At 43.7% G+C, this 21,877-nt stretch overlaps 1 protein-coding gene across 2 annotated transcripts in view; it reads right to left on the reverse strand.

The window, feature by feature from the left end:
• Positions 1-12,177: 12,177 nt before the first annotated feature.
• The window catches only part of LOC132881651 (L-fucose kinase), a 68,531-nt gene continuing 58,831 nt past the window's right edge, over positions 12,178-21,877 (reverse strand). For both annotated transcript variants that reach the window (XM_060914365.1, XM_060914364.1), the window contains 7 exons: positions 21,137-21,364; positions 20,835-20,978; positions 19,304-19,423; positions 16,645-16,832; positions 16,452-16,551; positions 16,083-16,306; positions 12,178-15,926 (listed from right to left, as the gene is read on the reverse strand). In XM_060914365.1, the coding sequence (XP_060770348.1) occupies positions 15,831-15,926; positions 16,083-16,306; positions 16,452-16,551; positions 16,645-16,832; positions 19,304-19,423; positions 20,835-20,978; positions 21,137-21,364 (1,100 nt within the window). In that variant the 3' untranslated portion in view covers positions 12,178-15,830. The remainder of the gene's footprint in view (positions 15,927-16,082; positions 16,307-16,451; positions 16,552-16,644; positions 16,833-19,303; positions 19,424-20,834; positions 20,979-21,136; positions 21,365-21,877) is intronic.

Here is a 21,877-nt window from a genome sequence, read left to right on the forward strand (position 1 = left end):
AAAGATTTGGCGGCATGGTGGTGTAGTGGTTAGCGCTGTCGCCTCACAGCAAGAAGGTCCTGGGTTCGAGCCCCGGGGCCGGCAAGGGCCTTTCTGTGTGGAGTTTGCATGTTCTCCCCGTGTCCGCGTGGGTTTCCTCCGGGTGCTCCGGTTTCCCCCACAGTCCAAAGACATGCAGGTTAGGTTAACTGGTGACTCTAAATTGAGCGTAGGTGTGAATGTGAGTGTGAATGGTTGTCTGTGTCTATGTGTCAGCCCTGTGATGACCTGGCGACTTGTCCAGGGTGTACCCCGCCTTTCGCCCGTAGTCAGCTGGGATAGGCTCCAGCTTGCCTGCGACCCTGTAGAACAGGATAAAGCGGCTAGAGATAATGAGATGAAAGAAGTTGTGACTGTGTTTCACGTGAGTAATGGAACCATAATGCGCAAAGTTTTTTCCAATCATTTTCTGGAATCTCCTGAGCCAGGTCCCTCTCCCAACATGCTTTAAGACCATCCAGTTTTGGCACGTGTGTATTTCTAATAAATTCGTAGAATTTTGATCCGCCTCCATTTTTATCTCCTATCTTATGTGCAATATCCTGAATTTCTGTTTTACCGTGCTGAATATGTTCTCTATTTGAGAGAATGCAATGTCTAATTTGTAAAAATCTCCAAAATTCAGAATTACACAGATCACGTGTCTGCTTTTAATGCAGTGTCGCCTGAGGGCCTGAAGATCACAGGCATCCAGTGTCAGTTTTCAGCCTTGTCTCTTGCACACAGATTTCTGCAGATTCTCTGAATCTTTTAAATGATATTATGTACCATGGATGATGTGATCCCCAAATTCTTTGCAATTTTACATTGAGGAATGTTATTCTTAAATTGTTGCACTGTTTGCCCACACAGTCTTTCACAGAGCAATGAACCCCTCCCCATCTTTACTTCCAAGACACTCAGCCTGTCTGGGATGCTCTTTTTATACCTAATCGTTACTGACCTGTTGCCAATTAACCAAATTAGGTTTTGTTTGTTTTAAGCATGACAACTTTTGCAGTCTTTTGTTGCCCCTGTCCCAACTTCTCCGAAACATGTTGCTGACATCAAATTCAAAATGAGCATATACACTATATTGCCAAAAGTATTTGCTCACCTGCCTTGACTCACATATGAGCTTAAGTGACATCCCATTCCTAATCCATAGGGTTCAATATGACATCGGTCCACCCTTTGCAGCTAGAACAGCTTCAACTCTTCTGGGAAGGCTGTCCACAAGGTTTAGGAGTGTGTTTATGGGAATTTTTGACCATTCTTCCAGAAGCGCATTTGTGAGGTCACACACTGATGTTGGACGAGAAGGCATGACTCTCAGTCTCCGCTCTAATTCATCCCAAAGGTGTTCTATCGGGTTGAGGTCAGGACTCTGTGCAGGCCAGTCAAGTTCATCCACACCAGACTCTGTCATCCATGTCTTTAAACCTTGCTTTGTGCACTGGTGCACAGTCATGTTGGAAAAGGAAGGGGCCAGCTCCAAACTGTAAAAACAGTCTGCATGCCTAGGTGCTTGATTTTATACACCTGTGGCCATGGAAGTGATTGGAACACCTGATTCCGATAATTTGGATGGGTGAGCAAATACTTTTGGCAATATAGTGTATTTAAAAAAAAAATTCTCTGTTTCAACATTCGATCTGTTGCCTTTGTACTGTTTTCAATGAAAGATTGGATTTCTGTGATTTGAAAATATTCCCATTCTGTTTTCACTCATGTTTTACACTAGTCTGGCTAACGCAACTTCAAAGCTCTGCGAGCATTGGTCTGGCAAAGATATTAAGCCCAACCGTTTCCCAAAGCGCGTGGTTGACCCACCTCCCTGAAATGCCTCAGTTTGCTACTGGTCGAAGCCAGAAAAGGCTGTGACGAAGCTTAAACCAATCACATCACTCTTTCCTATGATGTATGTGACGCGACGGAAACTGCTTGAGTAACAGGAAGAAGAAGGAGGAGCTGAAGAGGAAGAGGACGATAATAGCACAATCAAACGTGAGACAACCACAACGATAGGATTCTCGCTGAGCCCCATTGATTTGGCTACCAGCGGGGCTAACTGGTAGATTAAACTCTTACCGAAGCTGGTCGGGAGCAAGGCGAAAACGTCCTTCCTTTCAATAAATACCTCCAGGGCTGCTCTTTGCTCCGTTTTCAATGAGAACTTCCCGTTGAATGCTTTCAATACAGCATCTACTGCTGTGTCAAAGGCTTGCTGCTGCTCCATGTTCGTAATGTTTCTAATGAATGAAGCGCTTCCGGCATAGATTCTGTAAACAATCTATGGCTTCCGGTCGCAGTTCTACTACGTCACTGCCTTGAACACGCCTCTACCCAGGGCCATTGGAGATGCTCAAAGTTGATTGGCTCCCGATTTTTCGGGAGCTTGGAAGAGCTGGAGATAGCTTGCCTTGCCAGACTAAGTTCGCAACAGCCCCCCGTGTTGCGTCACACTTAGAATGGGCGGGCCCAGGCTAGTTTTACACAGTGTCCCAGCTTTTTTGGAATTAGGGTTGTACTAATGAATCAGTATAAATGCTATTCCCAATTCTCCAACTGAAATTTGTGTGTATTCTAGCCTCCAAATTACTCCTGATGTCCTTATGCTCTTGCTACATGCTTTATATATATATATAAAAAAAAAGCTGAACATGAGGAATTGCGGTATTTAAAACTTACCTCCTGTAAATTAAGGTCATTAATCATTACATATTAACATTACACAAAATGTTTTTTTTAAAAAAAATTGTGAAAATCATATCAGTGTAAATATTTCCAGGGATTTGAGGAAGTTTCAAACAGTTAAAAGATTTCATTAGAACACTTCCAGAACTGCATCATGGATAACCGCAAGGGTACTCGGAGAGCACAGACCTCCATGAAGGATAATAGTCTACTCTTCTCTGATATTCAAGTCTGCAATTGCAACCAATTTATATTACTGGTGATGATTCTGCAGCCTGTTAGTTTCACGTTAAGACAAGTCCCAGAGTGTTGCACGATGACTCTTTCTGTATTACATTTGAGCAACTAGCCTACTGTACATGTGTATTCCAGAGGATTACTGGTACTTGTCCTCTGGGATGGCGAGAACTGATCTCCACAGGGGAATGGGATGAATTGGACCTCACTTTTTAGACTTGCTTCTGATCCCAGCTCCTTGGGAACCACCACTGCCAGAACCACAGGAACCTCCTCTCTTCTCCAACTCACCATGTGACTTCAAAGGGTCCTTGCCACTTTGCAAGTAATTTTGAGCTCAACGTGGAAAGGAAAATTAGCGCCTTATCTCCTGATGCAAATTCATGAAGCTTCTGAATTCTCCTGCGACCCCATCTTGAGCAACTGAACATGGGGTTTAGCTGCAGTATGTGCAGGAGTGGCTGCTGGAGTATCTGCTAGCTAGACCAGGCTCCAGATCACCTGCTCATCCTCTGCCTGGGCCTGTAGCAGAGCCTGGAAGCATTGCTCCTGCTCTGCGCACAGCACAATGAGGGCCTGATGTTGAGCTTGGTGGTTGCTGACAAGAGTCTGGAGGATCACCTCCATAACAAGTATGGACTCCATGACAGTGCTTTCTCGTCAAGCCTGGGTTTTGACACCAGTGTAACACTTTTACAGTTAGGAGAATAAGGGACCAGGAGACAGGCTTGACAACTTAAGGTGCGCTTTATTTTTACTTTGGTGATCACTTTCCAGTGACTCCATTTTCTCTCTAGTTTTCACACACGCACGCGTGCACACACAAGGCCCTGGGTAGCTCAGCTCTCTCTCACACTCTCTGATTACTGGTTTCTCTATGAAAGAACACAAAAAGACAGATAAAACATGCCAGCAATCATACACAGGTGAAACTCGTGTTACTTGCCAGTTTTACCTGACGACTTGCTGTCCACAGCTGATGCTTGATCACGCCCTCACTGCCACATGTGCTTTATCCTAGGTCTTTCTGATAGAGAATTTTCCTTTTTTTCTTACAAATATAAGCTGGTCTATAGAGATCCTTATCCACAGTGTAGATAGATATTGAAATAGGTCATGTCCCTTGACATTGTGTCTTTCATGATTTGTCTTTCAGCCCTGTCCCCTGAATCGATTCGAACAGTGAAATCATATTCATAATAGGTCCATAAATATTTGGACAGAGACATTTTTCTAATTTTGGTTCTGTACATTACCACAATGAATTTTGAACAAAACAATTCAGATACAGTTGAAGTTCAGACTTTCAGCTTTAATTCAGTGGGTTGAACAAAATGATTGCATAAAAATGTGAGGAACTAAAGCATTTTTTTTTTAAACACAATTCCTTCATTTCAGGGGTTCAAAAGTAATTGGACAAATTAAATAATTGTAAATAAAATGTTCATTTCTAATACTTGGTTGAAAACCCTTTGTTGGCAATGACTGCCTGAAGTCTTGAACTCATGAACATCACCAGATGCTGTGTTTCCTCCTTTTTAATGCTCTGCCAGGCCTTTACTGCAGCGGTTTTCAGTTGCTGTTTGTTTGTGGGCCTTTCTGTCTGAAGTTTAGTCTTTAACAAGTGAAATGCATGCTCAATTGGGTTGCGATCAGGTGACTGACTTGGCCATTCAAGAATATTCCACTTCTTTGCTTTAATAAACACTAGTTACGAATGTAACTGTGGTTCTATGAATGCCGGATGACCGCCAGAGGCGGCGTAGCCTGTGAATGATATCCTTCGCGTAGCGTAGGTCGAGACTTATACCAACAAAGTAGTCGTGATGACGTACCTCATGCTCAAGAAGCCCTGTAGCACGTCATCCTTCCTCGGAAAACTTCTCGCGGATGCGATGTCCGAGTGACTGGGCACTCTGGCGGTCATCCGGCATTCATAGAACCACAGTTACATTCGTAACTAGCATTCTATTTCATGCCTCCTGACCGCCAGAGGCGGCGTAGCCTGTGGATGACATATACGAGCACTGTCATGAGGACGAGTGTGCCAATCAATTTTGCTGTGTGGTTGAAAGAATGGCAGGGCCGAGGCCTTTAGGCGATGCTACATTAATACTATAAAATCTAGTAAATGTAGATGGGCTGGACCATGTTGCTGCTGCACAAATTTCTGATAGTGGAGTTCCCCTCAGGGCTGCCCATGAGGTAGCCAGGCTTCTGGTGTTGTGGCAAATGACACTGCCTAATGACAGGTTACCAGCTGATTTGTGTGCAAGAGAAATCACCTCACAAACCCAGTGTGAAAGTCGCTGCTTAGATACAGGTGAACCAATTGTACAACCTCCATAAGTAACAAACAGTTGGTCCGACCATCTTGTGGATTCGGTCTTTGACACATAATGCCTCAAGGCTCGCACAGGGCATAAGCATATGCGTTCCTCATAAGCAGCAAGCTCAATGGATTGGTTAACAAAGGATGGAGATAGGACTTTTGGCAGAAAGGCTGGGTTTGGCCATAGTGTGACACCGGAGAGCTCTGGTCTCCATCTCATACAATCTGGGCTGACTGACAGTGCATGCAACTCACTCACACGTTTTGCAGAGACTATTGCCAACAGAAAAATAGTCTCCAAGGAAACCCATTTCATATCTGCTTCAACCAGGGGCTCGAAGGGAGCCTGACACAGAGAGTCCAGAACCCGATGTAAGCCCCACTGTGGGCTGTGAGGGGCTCTGTAGGGGTGGAGGCGCCTAGCACCCTTAAGAAAAGTACGAATAAGACTATGCGAACCAGTAGTTGAACCATCCACTTTAACATGTTTTGCAGAGATAGCTGCTACATAAACTTTCACAGTAGATGGGGATTTGCCTCATCAAGAAGTTTCTGTAGGAATCTTAACAACAAGGGCACAGGACAGCCTGTGGGAGAAACCCCTAAAGCTTCACACCAGTTAATGAATAGCTTCCAGTGGTTTTCATACAATAACCTAGTTGAGGGGGCCCTTGCATTTTTTAATGTGTTGACAACCGCAGGATCACACTCTAATAGGGGGTCATCAGACCCAAAGGCCACACCCACAACTGGAGACGTTCCGGGCAGGGGTGCCAAACTTTGCCCTCCATCTGAGACAATAGATCCCTTCTGTGTGGTAATTGCCATGGAGTTCCTATCAGCAGGGAATGGAGTATTGCAAACCACGGTCTCACTGGCCACCGTGGTGCCACTAACAGAACACGGTGCCTGCACTGGCGTATTCGAAGTAACACCTCCAATAGGAGTGGAATTGGTGGAAAGGCATAAAGCAGTTCGTCCGGCCAGTCGTGCGCTAAGGCATCCAGGCCCAGCGCTTTGCTCTCCTGCATGCGAGAGAACCACATTCAGCAATGTGTGGACCCCTTGTTGGCAAACAAGTCCACCGCTGCTGTGCCAAAGCGATCCCATATCTGCTGCACTACCTGTGGGTTCAGGCACCACTCTCCCGGATCGAGCTGTTGTCGTGACAGTGAGTCCGCCACCGAGTTCAGTTTCCCTGGTAGGTGGACTGCCCTGAGTGACACTAGTTTGGGAAAAGCCCATTTTAACAGACACTGGGTCAAGCGGAAAGCGGGGGGAGATCGTGTTCCCCCCGATGATTGATGTTGTACACCGTCGTCATGTTGTCTGACCGGATGAGCACATGGCGTCCCTGTAGGAATGGCATGAAGTGCCTTAGAGCCAGGTGTACTGCTCTGAGCTCGAGAAGATTGACGTGTTCGGTCATCTGCTGTTTGCTCCACAAACCACTGACTGCTCTGTGTTGCCACACTGTGCCCCAAACTGTAAGAGAGGCGTCTGTAGTCACAATTTCCCTGTGTGTGGGTGCTGCACCCAGTGGCACACCTGATGTTAAAAAGGTCTGTTGTTGCCATCGGCTGAGAGCAGACATGCACTGTTCGGTAATAAGGACGAGTGTATTCTTGTGAAAGACTACATTGAGGCCGAGGCCAGTTAGCCACATTTGCAGAGGCCACAGCTCCAGCAGGCCCAAGGGGAGAATCTGGGCTGCTGCTGTGAGCATACCCTGGATGCGCAGCAGCAGTCTGAAACATAGGCTTTGTCCCAAACGCACCCGTGACACTAATGATGTGATGTCTGTCACACGCCGCCTGGTCAGGGTCGCGGTCATTGTCTGTGAATCGAGAATCATGCCAATGAATTGCGCCGATTGGCTTGGAACGAGTGAGCTCTTCTCTCGATTGACTGTCAACCCCAGTTCTGAGACATGTCGCTGAAGAGCTGCTATATCTGCCAGGCTGTGTTCCCTTGACTGGGAGCATACCAGCCAGTCGTCCAGGTATGGCAGGATCTTCATACCTGACTCCATGAGAGGTGACAGTACTGCCTGCATGCATCTCGAGAACACTCTTGGTGATAGTGCGAGGCCGAAGGGGAGTACTCTGAATTGGTACAGATGGTCCAGGAAGGCAAAACGGAGGAAACAGCGATGTGCTTGTGCTACCGGGATGTGAAAATAAGCATCTTTTAGGTCCAGGGTCATGAACCACTCGGCTGGAGAGATTACCTTCAGCACATCTGCCGTGCGCAGCATTTTGAATGGTAGTTTTTTTAGATATTTGTTTAAGCCCCGCAGATCTAGTATTGGACGGAACCCACCGTCTTTTTTTGGAACGACAAAGTAAACTGAACAGAAGCCATCAAACATAGGAGAACACTCTACTTCCTCTATGGCTCCTTTCTGTAGAAGAACGGTTATCTCTGCCTGAAGAACAAGAGATTGCGTTGAACTTTTTACAATTGTGGGCCTGAGGTGGGCCCTTGGAGGGGGCTGACGTTTGAACTGCAGTCTGTAACCCTCTGACACTGTTTTTAGAACCCATGGGTCGCGAACGATTTTGGCCCATGCAGCCAGCTGAGTTTCTGTGTACAGTCCAACCGACGGCCCGGGGCCCTCAGCGGGGTGTGAGGTTGGGCTTCGCCCCAGCATTAGTGGGATTAGGGTGAGGCATTGGGTAGGGTTGGCGGCGAAACGGTGCAGGGCCCCTGGGAGCATGCCTGTTCTCTCTGCGCTGGGGAGGTGCGGCGCCCTGAGGTGATGAAAAGTCACGCCGTGGTGCAGGGTGCTGTGGTGCCCGGAAACGAGTCGTCTGGGGTATGCCCACTTGCTGCCTCCATGACTCAGACACTAGAGCGCGGCGTTCCAAGGCGCCCTTGGCCGCTGGCCCAAAAAGTTGGCCAGGTATGAGGGGGAGCTCACGTAAGGTGGCTCTGCATGCATCTGGGAGCGGTGTTTGAGAAACCCAGACCTGACGGCGGGCGCGCACCAACACTGCCATGAGACGACCCAACTCCTGGGTCATGAAACCAACACCGTGCAGAGTAGCCTCAATGGCCTCACGTACGGCTGGATCTGCGCCCGTCCGGAGCAGAGAAGACTGGGAGGCCAGCAGGAGGTGGGAAATTGTGTTGTCAATTCATCCAATGCGTGCCGCGTGGTTATAGGCCCTGACCAGATCGTCGTCAGTGCGCCTACAGGCTTTACTCGGGCAGCGTACCTGAGGATGCACCGCTTCGTCTGGGGAGACCACCAGAGATGTGACGCAGGGGTCCACCGATGGCATCTTGTCCAATCCGAACAGGCCCGCATCAGCCATGTTACCCATGGCGCGTGCTGCCGAAGTGGGATGAAAATGTGCGGCTGCCGTTTTAAATGCTGTTTGAAATTCATCCACAAAAGCGTCACATTTGGGGATTAGGGAGGAGGTGTCCACCGAGGGTTGCCTAAAGTAGGAGCTCACCCCAGAACCAGGCTGCAGCGGTTGCAGCCCACGCTGTGCCAAAGCTGAGGTAATTGTGGCCAGCAAGGATTGGGGCCCACCTGCTATGCCGTCCCCACTCTCATCAGAAAGCACGCTCGGGAGGGCATCGTCCAAGGACGTGCCAGAGCAAGGAGAGTCAGGCGGCACAAGGGAACCATTATCTCCCAAAGAGGTAGAGAGAGAATCAGTGGCAGCAGTGGAGAGCGCATCATCATCCGGCTCTTGCTCTTCCTGGGGAGGCAGGGTGGGAACAGTAGCAACGGCATCACCTGCTGGTGGCGCGGCCGGCTGCACGCTTGCCTGAAGGGGTTGGAGCTGAAGCAGCAGCGTCTCTATTCGGCTTACAGCCATGGAAAGATCGTCCACCCGCTTGTTGAGCACGGAGGTGGCGTGTGATTTTGCCCTCTTCTTAGCAGGCTGTTAGCCTGCAGACCTGTGCTGCCACGTTTTACAGCTTTAGCGGCGCATGCAGACGGAGTCTCGGTTGCCGAGAGCAGTGCATCATTTTTCATTACAAAATTAGTTAGCCTGGCCTCCCGTACCGTGAGCAGTAGGACGGCACAGCTTGGACAAGGATCCGTCAGAGCAGAGCGGAGGTGAGCGATGCCCAGGCAAGACGGGCATCCCAAATGGCCGTCCTTGGGTTCCAGCAGTGCAAAGCACGTTTTACAAACGAGGGAACGGGCATTCATTGTAACGCAAACTAACGCAAAAAACCCGAAAACTAACACACGACGCAGTAACAACAACACAAGCAACAGGGCTAACGAGTAGGCTATCTAGTAAGCCATGGGGAGAGCCACGGTGCTAACGTGGGCTATCTAGTTGGTCACGGGGAGAGCCACCGTGCCAATGCGGGGATACATGACACACTTATTGGCCAAACAGCATGTGTGTGTGGAGGTGAACACGGGGTGAACTTCCACGCACTTCTCCTGTGCTTATGACCTTAGTTTGGGAATGGGGAGAGCCTCCGTGCACTTAACTTTTATAATTCTTCATTTTTTTTTTTGACGGGGAGAGACCACCGCAAGTAATTCGATTCAGATAGTTCTTCAATACTCACGTGAGGGGATAAGAAGTAATAAAAAGATCAGTGATGAACACTTGCTTATTAATTGTCCTGGGATGCTCGTACCAGACACGAGAAGAATAAGAAGGATGATGTGCTACAGGGCTTCTTGAGCATGAGGTACGTCATCACGACTACTTTGTTGGTATAAGTCTCGACCTACGCTACGCAAAAGATATCATTCACAGGCTACACCGCCTCTGGCGGTCAGGAGGCATGAAATAGAACTCCTGGGTTGCTTTGGCTTTAGGTTTTGGGTCATTGTCCATCTGTATTATGAAACGCCGACCAATCAGTTTGGCTGGATTTGAGCACACAGTATGTCTCTGAATACCTCAGAATTCATCCGGCTGCTTCTGTCCTGTGTCACATCATCAATAAACACTAGTGACCCAGTGCCACTGGCAGCCATGCATGCCCAAGCCATCACACTGCCTCCACCGTGTTTTACAGATGATGTGGTATGCTTTGGGTCATGAGCTGTACCATGCCTTCGCCATACTTTTTTCTTTCCATCATTCTGGTAGAGGTTGATCTTGGTTTCATCTGTTCAAAGAATGTTCTTCCAGAACTGTGCTGGCTTTTTTAGCAAAGTCCAATCTAGCCTTTTTATTCTTGAGGCTGATGAGTGGCTTGCACCGTGCAGTGAACCCTCTGTATTTACTTTCATACAGTCTTCTCTTTATGGTAGATTTGGATATTGATACGCCTACCTCCTGGAGAGTGTTGTTCACTTGGTTGGCTGTTGTGAAGGGATTTCTCTTCACCATGGAAATTATTCTGCGATTATCCACCACTGTTGTCTTCTGTGGGCGTCCAGGTCTTTTTGCATTGATGAGTTCACCAGTGCTTTCTTTCTTTCTCAGGATGTACCAAACTGTAGATTTTGCCACTCCTAATATTGTAGCAATTTCTCGGATGGGTTTTTTCTGTTTTCGCAGCTTAAGGATGGCTTGTTTCACCTGCATGGAGAGCTCCTTTGACCACATGTTTTCTTCACAGCAAAATCTTCCAAATGCAAGCACCACACCTCAAATCAACTCCAGGCCTTTTATCTGCTTAATTGAGAATGACATAACGAAGGAATTGCCCACACCTGCCCATGAAATAGCCTTTGAGTCAATTGTCCAATTACTTTTGGTCCCTTTAAAAACAGGGTGGCACATGTTAAGGAGCTGAAACTCCTAAACCCTTCATCCAATTTTAATGTGGATACCCTCAAATGAAAGCTGAAAGTCTGGACTTTATGTCCATGTCCATTATATAACTAACTTGAATATGTTTCAGTAAACAGGTAAAAAAACAAAATTTGTGTCAGTGTCCAAATATATATGGACCTAACTGTAATTGTTGTCCCCTTTGCCTTAGGGAATCTCTGACCATTTTCTAGAAATGCATTTAATTTAATTAAAAAAAGTCTGTATGAACAGGAACATGAATGTTTAATTTGAAATTTCAGCCCAAGTGCCCATACAATACAACTACCAGTTTACCCAATTAAAAACCCATGGCAGTCTCTGCATAATTGATATTAACAATCGAAGACGGCATTGTGACAATCCGACTGTTTGCCAATGCATTTGATGCAGGGTATCCATTTTGCATGGATCTCCGTTCTCGATGCAGGGTATATAATGGAATTTCTATGTGTAGAACTAGCTGAAATGTAATGAAGAACTCATGGCATGATGATCATACAACCCAACGTTGCACTTTTAATTATGTTCCAGCCTCGGTTTTGCAGCTACACATTTTCAAAAAAGTGGAATGGGGAAACAGTGAAATACCCCAGTGCAAATGTGAAAATTAAGCATTCAGGTTTGAATCTCTTCTGCACTATCTCTCTCTTTTAGGAGCTGGAGAGAGAGTGAATGAGTGAGTGATTTTATTTTATTTTTATGTCATCTCAGCACCCAAGGCTATTTCATGGCAAGAGCATTTCTAAAAAAAAAAAAAAAAGATACTATAATTTCTTCATAAATAATTTAAACAAATAACTAAATGAGATACTTTGGATACGTGATTAAAAAATCTGAAACTTTTTGTGGTGGCACCTTGTTAAAAGCATCATCCAAAATACTTTGAAAATAAAATCGTTCCCTTGTGGTGTTTAGACCAGGACAACAAAGTAAAATATGCATGATTGTCAGATACAGTTGTGGTCAGAAGTTTACATACACTCTTCATGGGCATGAATGTCATGGTAATTTTAGGCTGTTAATGATTTCCTTTAACTGTTCTTTTTCCAGGGTGGAATGATTGTACAGCATACATTTTTAATGATTTCAAAAAACAAGAGTTGAGTGCACAAGTTTTAATTTATTTTGGAATTTCTGTAATCCACACAGGGTCAAATACAGTTGTGCTCATAAGTTTACATACCCTGGCAGAATCTATGATTCTTTGACCATTTTTCAGAGAATATGAATGATAACACAAAAACATCTTTTCCACTCATGCTTAGTGGTTGGGTGAAACCATTTATTGTAAAACGACTGTTTTTTCTCTTTTTAAATCATAATGACAACAGAAACTACTCAAATGACCCTGATCAAAAGTTCACATACCCTGGTGATTTTGGCCTGATAACATGCACAGAAGTTGACACAAATGGGTTTGAATGGCTACTAAAGGTAACGTCCTCAACTGTGATCTGTTTGCTTGTAATCAGTGTGTGTGCATAAAAGCTGAGTGAGTTTCTGGGATCCAGACAGACTCTTGCATCTTTCATCCAGCCACTGACGTTTCTGGATTCTGAGTCATGGGGAAAGCAAAAGAATTGTCAACGGATCTATGGGAAAAGGTAGTTGAACTGTATAAATCAGGAAAGGGATACACAAAGATATCCACGGAATTGATAATGCCAGTCAGCAGTGTTCAAACTGTGATTAACAAATGGAAAATCAGGGGCTCTGTTAAAACCAAACCACGGTCAGGTAGACCAACAAAAATTTACGCCAAACAGCACAGAGACAAGCCTCAAAACTTCTGGAACAAGGTAATTTGGAGTGATGAGACCAAAATTGAACTTTTTGGCCACAGCCATAAACGTTACATTTGGAGAGGTGTCAACAAGGCCTATGATGAAAGGAACACCATTCCTACTGTAAAGCACGGAGGTGGATCGCTGATGTTTTGGGGATGTGTGAGCTACAAAGGCACAGGAAACTTGGTCAAAGTTGAAGGAAAGATGAATGCAGCACGTTATCAGCAAATACTGGAGGCAAATTTGCACTCATCAGCCCGGAAGCTGCGCATGGGACATACTTGGACGTTCCAACATGACAACGATCCAAAACACAAGGCCAAGTCGACCTGTCATTGGCTACAGCAGAACAAAGTGAAGGTTCTGGAGTGGCCATCTCAGTCTCCTGACCTCAATATCATTGAGCCACTCTGGGGAGATCTCAAGCGCGCAGTTCATGCAAGACAGCCCAGGAATTTACAGGAACTGAAGGCTTTTTGCCAAGAAGAATGGGCAGCTTTACCATCTGAGAAAATAAAAGAGCCTCATCCACAACTACCACAAAAGACTTCAGGCTGTCATTGATGTTAGAGGGGGCAATACACGGTATTAAAAACTGGGGTATGTAAACTTTTGATCAGGGTCATTTGGATGTTTTTTTGTTGTCATTATGATTTAAAAATAGAAAAAACAGTTGTTTATCAATAAATGGCTTCACCCAACCACTAACCATGAGTGGGGGAAAAACGTTTTTGTGCCATCATTCATATTCTCTGAAAAAAAGGCCAAGAAAGCAAAAATTCTGCCAGGGTATGTAAACTTATGAGCACAACTGTATATACATACGCCCCCACTAATATTTGGTTAAATGTTCCTTAGCAAGTTGCACCTCGACCAGACACTTTTGGTAGCCATCAACAAGCTTCTGGCATAATTCTGGCTGGATATTTGACCACTCTTCTTGGCAGAATTGGTAGAGTTCATTTAAACTGGTTGGTTTCTTGGCACGAATCCGGCTTTTAAGAGTAGTCCACAAATTTTCAATAGGGTTGAGGTCACCAGAAGCTTAATGTTAGCCTGCTTTATCCATTCCAAAACCAATTTTGATGTGTATTTGGGATCATTGTCCTGTTGGAACACCCAATTGTATCCGTTTCAACCGTCTAGCTGTTGATTTGAGATGAAGTTGAAGAATTTGGAGGTAGTCCTCCTTCATTATTCCATCCACTTTGTGCAAATGCCCCAGTACCACTGGCAGCAAAACAGCCCCAGAGCATGATGCTACCACCACCATGCTTGATAGTTGTATTCTGTAGTCTTCCAGGTCTTTTGGTGTTTCTGAGCTTGGCAGTGTTTTCCTTCATTTTAAGAATGTACAAGAGAGTTGATTTGGTCACTCCAAAAGTTTCTGCTATTTCCAATAGGTCCGGGGGGGGGGGGTCAGCCTAATAACGGCCTCTTTCAGTTGCATTGACACCTCATTGGATCGCGTATTGAGAATTCCCATGAACAGCTGCCAAATGCAACACTTGGAATCAACTCCAGGCCTTTTATCTCCTTAATTTGTCATGAAATAATGAGGAAACGGATAACTGGCCATGAAACCGCTTATCAACTGTCCAATTAGTTTCTCCGTCTTCACAGGCTCAAAAGTATGTCAACAATGGCTGTAGTTCCTTAACAGTTAAAGCGACATGCTTTGTTAAATGCCTTGAACTAAAGCTGAAAGTCTCCCTTTCAAATCACACTGATGGCTTCGTTTAAAATCCATTCTGGTGGCGTTGAGGCAAAATGATGAAAACTCTCTTACTGTACAAATACACTACTGTTCAAAAGTTTGGGGTCACTTTGAAATGTCCTTATTTTTGAAAGAAAAGCACTGTTCTTTTCAATGAAGATCACTTTAAACTAATCAGAAATCCACTCTATACATTGCTAATGTGGTAAATGACTATTCTAGCTGCAAATGTCTGGTGTTTGGTGCAATATCTCCATAGGTGTATAGAGGCCCATTTCCAGCAACTATCACTCCAGTGTTCTAATGGTACAATGTGTTTGCTCATTGCCTCAGAAGGCTAATGGATGATTAGAAAACCCTTGTACAATCATGTTAGCACAGCTGAAAACAGTTGAGCTCTTTAGAGAGTTTCTGGAGCATCACATTTGTGGGGTCGATTAAATGCTCAAAATGGCCAGAAAAATGGCTTGACTATATTTTCTATTCATTTTACAACTTATGGTGGTAAATAAGAGTGTGACTTTTCATGGAAAACACAAAATTGTCTGGGTGACCCCAAACTTTTGAACGATAGTGTACTTATGGACCTGACTGTATGACAGAAATGAGAATGAGTGTCAAATATTTAGTTTGAATGAACACACATTTTAATGCATCTTTTCATTTAAAAAAACAAAACAAAAACAACCCCCCCCCACACACACACAATTTCATGACTGTTCATCAATTTTATAGGTGATATGTTGAATCAATTTGTGCACTGAGAATATATCTTTCAGATAAATGCTGATAACTGAACACATTTAAGAGAAGTTGTTGATGTGCGAACATTGTTCAGATAAATTTAACATTCTGATTTGGAGTAACCAAAAGTACTGGATCTCATTTCATTGTTCTCCAGTTTTCCCTAATGATTTCTTTCATTGTGTGAACAGTGTATATACAGTATGTATAGTACCTATATACAGTATGTACATTATGTATATACAGTCTTTGCAAACGTGCTGAGCAGAAAAGCATCTAAAAACACAACACGTTAAACCTTTACATGAACAGGCTACAACAGCCGAAGAACATGTCGGGTTCCTCTCCTGTCAGACAAGGGCAGGAATCTGAGGCTATCGCGGACACGGATTCACCCAACCTGGACTGCTGAAGGTTGGAAAAACATTGCTTGGTCTTCATCCAATGTGCACTACATACGTACTGTATAAACCTTTGATCATAACGTTTCACATTTTATCTTTGTCTGAGCCGTGCAGAAAGTATGCTGTAGTTTGTGTCGTTTAACTGGGACACTGGGCACTACCCGTGTTCTGATGTATAACTGTAAGCCCTTCCATGTCAATCTCCACTGAGTGCACGCTGAAGTCACAGAGGCCCTGTTTAAAATAAATAAATAAACCAAGCCAAGGTTACAATCATTTAGAAATAGAATATTAATATGATTCATTTATTTTACTGATCTGATTGGAAGCTAAAGATCTTAAGAATTTTAAGGTCTGATTCTTTAGTCTCTCTCTCTCCCTCTCTCTAACCTGTATATTGCTGAGGATCCGTCGTACGTTCTCCTCCTGCTGGGCGTGCTGTGTGAGTATGAACAGAAAGCCGCCGCCTCCTGCCCCCGCCAAGCTTTGCCCTAAGGTTACAGGTTGAAGTGCCTCCATCATAGTTCTCACTGTGGCTGGTTCACATCCTGGAGCCATCGCTTTCTTCTGTTGCCAATAACGGTTCATGCAGGCCCCTAGTTTGATAAGAGATCCTGAGAAAGAGAGAAAACCCATATGTAGAGACAATGCATTAGACAGACTTGCAGTGTTCACACATCTTAGGCATACAGTTCCTTTTCCACAAAACGTGTCCAAAACACCTCTCTTTATTTATATTTGCACTTTGTGTTCACTCACCCTCTGTGCAACCCCGAGCACACTCCTCAGCATTGCTCACCAGCTGTTCTGCGTTCTGCACGATTGATGGCAAACGACTGTACCAGTTCCGCACCACATCCTACAAAACAAATATACAAGTTAGGAATAACAATACAAACATGTTTCATCACACACACACACTCCTGGCTGGCTGAAAGTCTCACATTCGGACCTGTAGCAGGTTGCGTGCCAACCGTGTTTTGCCAGTGTAGATCAGCAGGAGACGCTGTTGCAGCTCAATGAAGAAGTCTGGAGGAAGTGCAAGTTGTTCCACCTCCACCCTGAGGGGTAGCATGGGACGGGAGCGCGCTACCTTCACTCCACCTACCAGCCCTCCCACCTGGTCCTGCCAACCTCCACCTATGGCACATTTCTTTAGCGTTTGTTATTTTACTAATAATAAATGTATGCAATCATATAGAATTACAAATATAATATCTATGTACATATGTATGTATGTTATATATATTTAACAATTATTTGCTGAAGGCAAAGTGAAGATCGGTGAATAATAGCAGAGATGAAGTCAAGGTTATTATTCACTGATATTCACTGAGCCTAAGGCAGATAATTGTTTTAGTATAAATACACAGGTGATTATTTAAAAAAAAAATCTTATTTAAAAAAAATAATTTAAAACTTCAAAAGCGACATGCAAATGTAGCACAGACTTGGGTCACTTACCTATGCCGAGTCACATAAAATACTTTGTTTTGAAATAGACAAAATAAATCACAATTCCTCCTTATCTTTGAATAGTTTTAGGTCAAACTTCACAGCATCTTTAGTGCTTTTAGGAACAGAATTTTCTTTCATAATTTGCAATTCTTCCTCACAAAGCAATTAGCCGCCATTTTGCTGAGTAGCTCAAGGTGACTATCGAGAAATAATCCGAATCTCTTGACCAATCACCTTTGTAGTTAAAGTAATACACATACACACATTTTATATTTATATATATTTATTTATGCGCATCCAAACACAGTAGGTTTTAGGAAGTTCGTGTTCCAAATACAACCCTGATTCCAAAAAAGTTGGGACAAAGTACAAATTGTAAATAAAAACGGAATGCAATGATGTGAAAGTTTCCAAATTCCATATTTTATTCAGAATAGAACATAGATGGCATATCAAATGTTTAAACTGAGAAAATGTATCATTTAAAGAGAAAAATTAGGTGATTTTAAATTTCATGACAACAACACATCTCAAAAAAGTTGGGACAAGGCCATGTTTACCACTGTGAGACATCCCCTTTTCTCTTTACAACAGTCTGTAAACGTCTGGGGACTGAGGAGACAAGTTGCTCAAGTTTAGGGATAGGAATGTTAACCCATTCTTGTCTAATGTAGGATTCTAGTTGCTCAACTGTCTTAGGTCTTTTTTGTCGTATCTTCCGTTTTATGATGCGCCAAATGTTTTCTATGGGTGAAAGATCTGGACTGCAGGCTGGCCAGTTCAGTACCCGGACCCTTCTTCTACGCAGCCATGATGCTGTAATTGATGCAGTATGTGGTTTGGCATTGTCATGTTGGAAAATGCAAGGTCTTCCCTGAAAGAGACGTTGTCTGGATGGGAGCATATGTTGCTCTAGAACCTGGATATACCTTTCAGCATTGATGGTGTCTTTCCAGATGTGTAAGCTGCCCATGCCACACGCACTAATGCAACCCCATACCATCAGAGATGCAGGCTTCTGAACTGAGCGCTGATAACAACTTGGGTTGTCCTTCTCCTCTTTAGTCCGAATGACACGGCATCCCTGATTTCCATAAAGAACTTCAAATTTTGATTCATCTGACCACAGAACAGTTTTCCACTTTGCCACAGTCCATTTTAAATGAGCCTTGGCCCAGAGAAGACGTCTGCGCTTCTGGATCGTGTTTAGATACGGCTTCTTCTTTGAACTATAGAGTTTTAGCTGGCAACGGCGGATGGCACGGTGAATTGTGTTCACAGATAATGTTCTCTGGAAATATTCCTGAGCCCATTTTGTGATTTCCAATACAGAAGCATGCCTGTATGTGATGCAGTGCTGTCTAAGGGCCCGAAGATCACGGGCACCCAGTATGGTTTTCCAGCCTTGACCCTTACGCACAGAGATTCTTCCAGATTCTCTGAATCTTTTGATGATATTATGCACTGTAGATGATGATATGTTCAAACTCTTTGCAATTTTACACTGTTGAACTCCTTTCTGATATTGCTCCACTATTTGTCGGTGCAGAATTAGGGGGACTGGTGATCCTCTTCCCATCTTTACTTCTGAGAGCCGCTGCCACTCCAAGATGCTCTTTTTATACCCAGTCATGTTAATGACCTATTGCTAATTGACCTAATGAGTTGCAATTTGTTCCTCCAGCTGTTCCTTTTTTGTACCTTTAACTTTTCCAGCCTCTTATTGCCCCTGTCCCAACTTTTTTGAGATGCGTTGCTGTCATGAAATTTCAAATGAGCCAATATTTGGCATGAAATTTCAAAATGTCTCACTTTCGACATTTGATATGTTGTCCATGTTCTATTGTGAATACAATATCAGTTTTTGAGATTTGTAAATTATTGCATTCCGTTTTTATTTACAATTTGTACTTTGTCCCATTTTGGAATCGGGGTTTTATGTCTTGAAGCAATACTATTACTAGTTTACTGATATTTTTATTTATTTATTAATTTATTTATTTATTTGTCTGTAATCTGCAGTGTAACATGCACATTGCGTAAAACTACACAGCACACCAAATACATCTACTTATTTACCAGGAAGTCTAGCACATGGCCGGTGGAGTTAAGATCAGGCCTAATTTCACCCTGATGGCTGGAGATCCACTCACCTGTGGTGAGTATCTGCTCCAGGTATAGTACAGCGTGGATGAGAGAACTGGTGTCATAACTCCGGCCAGTGCACCTGTACACAGCTGCCAGAACCACACCCGCCAGGATACTGCTGGTACCTGTACAAGCACATGCACCATAAAAGTTCATCTCATCACTGTGTAACTGATCAAAAAAGTCCAGTACCAAGAAGTTAAGATTTTTATTTTACATTTGGTTCATCTTCCTAATTTGAACTTGTATCCTGTATTAGCTTTAGGTTCTCTATTGTTTTTCCATTATTCCACTACTGTACTCTCTCAGTTATTTTTACACGGTTTATTTTCAACACTCTCATTATGACCCTTTTTGAGGTAGTCTCAATGAATCTTTAAACACGGTCAATATTAGATGTTTTTCCTGTAATCACTTTTTTATTGAAATATTGTGAATTTCAATAATATTTGAAATATCTTGCTTGAATAAGTATCATGAAAGCAGAATATTGTACGAGTACTGACAATATAAAAACAGGTCTTGGTAGTGGACTCGGACATTTGGACCCAAGTGTGTAACCTGTTTTTTTTTTTTTAAGAATCTTTATTGATTTTTTCCTTGAACACCTACGGAAGCCGCGAGAGGCCCTTCATATAATCTTTTTTTTATTCACCTTGTTATCCCGAGATAACGACATAATTAATTTAGGATCTCGAGAAAACAACACAACTAATTCGAGATCTCGAGAAAACAAAACAATTATTCTGTGATCTCGAGAAAACAGCTGAGATTTCTAGCAGAGCTGCGCCCCCCTGTGGGTCAGACAACGAAGACTTAGAAATTTTGAAATTATCCCTTATTAAAAGACTTAATGCAATCTCTCCCTGTGTCAACCCCTGATCAAAATATTGCCTTATTAGGTGATCGATTATTCCAGACATTCTAATGACCAAAGTTGCGTCTATACAGAATGAGAAATAGCCCCAAAGTCAGCATATCACAAGTCTCTTGGCGCACCTGAATGAACCATTTCTCAGCTGTTTACTCGAGATCACAGAATAATTTTGTCTTCTCGAGATCACGGAATAACGGTTTTGTTTTCTCGAGATCTCGGAATAACGGTTTTGTTTTCTCGAGATCCTGAATTAATTATGTCGTTATCTCGGGATAACAAGGTGAATAAAAAAAAAAAAAGGATTATATGAAGGGCCTCTCTCGGCTTCCGTAAACACCACAACACAAACAGCTCGGACATCACATGGCAGATAAAAAGACTAGGTGGGAAAATGAGTCCCAGGAAACATGGCATACTTGACATGACATACTTGATATAGTAATAGTGGGTATCATAACCTACTCCTGCCTCCGAAATAGAAAAATGCTGCAACATATGTACATCTGCAAGTAACAAGGTTAGAAAGCTGTCAGCAAACTCAAGTCCAATTTAGAGGGCACAAGTTCAGTCATATAACCTGTTTAAAATCAATAGTGCAGAATATTATAGTGCTGATTCTGTTACGTCCCAACAAACACACAAGCTGCATGAAGTCTCACCGAGTCCTGAGCCATGAGGCAGCTGAGACCAGCTGTGCAGCTCCAGTCCTCCTCCCCAGCGCTGAAGCAACTGCTGCTCCAGAGACAGAGGAGACGTCAAACACACTACATCACTGCACACACACACTGCCTTTAACAGGGCACCTGCAACACACCCATACACTCAGAATCACATAACAGAAATGAAGCTTTCATGATGCAGTTAAAACTCTTTTCTTTATTCATTAGAAATTGCAAAGTAGTTTTTTTAAGACTTCGGCTGAAGAAACACAAGTGTCCTTGATTTGGATGTTCGTGCTCACCAGGTGCATGGGGCTGGCAGTGGTCCTCCAGGTCAGTGAGGTCATTACACACTGTCTGTGTCGTCATGCTGCAATCTGGAGGGCCGCTGCGACTCGCCAACACCAGCCGCGGCTCTGGAATGCGACGCACTCGGGCTCCGATAGGTCGTTTTCCATCCACCTTCACAGACACATTCACCACCACACCTCCATGCTCAAATGCAATCGGTGGAGTATCGCTCCAACCACCTAGACAGAGCCATTTAGTACAATGTTTAAAGAACACCTTCCACTTTGAAGGAATGGAAAATGCAACATGCATGGATTGGTAGCTTGTAATATTGAGAGCCTGTAAGAAAAGTTTCAGGCATGTTTGACCATTTATGAGAAAGTTGTGAGCATTTTTGTATCGCTGCTCTAATGCCACCAGAAGGCTGCCATGTTGCCTGTTGGAAGGGCAATGCGTGATCTCATTTGGGCGCAAGGTTGAGTGTACAGTGGTGCTTGAATGCTTGTGAACCCTTTAGAATTGTCTATATTTCTGCATAAATATGACCTAAAACATCATCAGATTTTCACACAAGTCCTAAAAGTAGATAAAGAGAACCCAGTTAAACACATGAGACAAAAATATTATACTTGGTCATTTATTTATTGAGGAAAATGATCCAATATTACACATCTGTCAGTGGCAAAAGTATGTGAACCTTTGCTTTCAGTATCTGGTGTGACCCCCTTGTGCAGCAATAACTGCAACTAAAC

The sequence above is a fragment of the Neoarius graeffei genome, chromosome 2 (assembly GCF_027579695.1).
Source record: "Neoarius graeffei isolate fNeoGra1 chromosome 2, fNeoGra1.pri, whole genome shotgun sequence".
Lineage (NCBI taxonomy): Eukaryota > Metazoa > Chordata > Actinopteri > Siluriformes > Ariidae > Neoarius > Neoarius graeffei.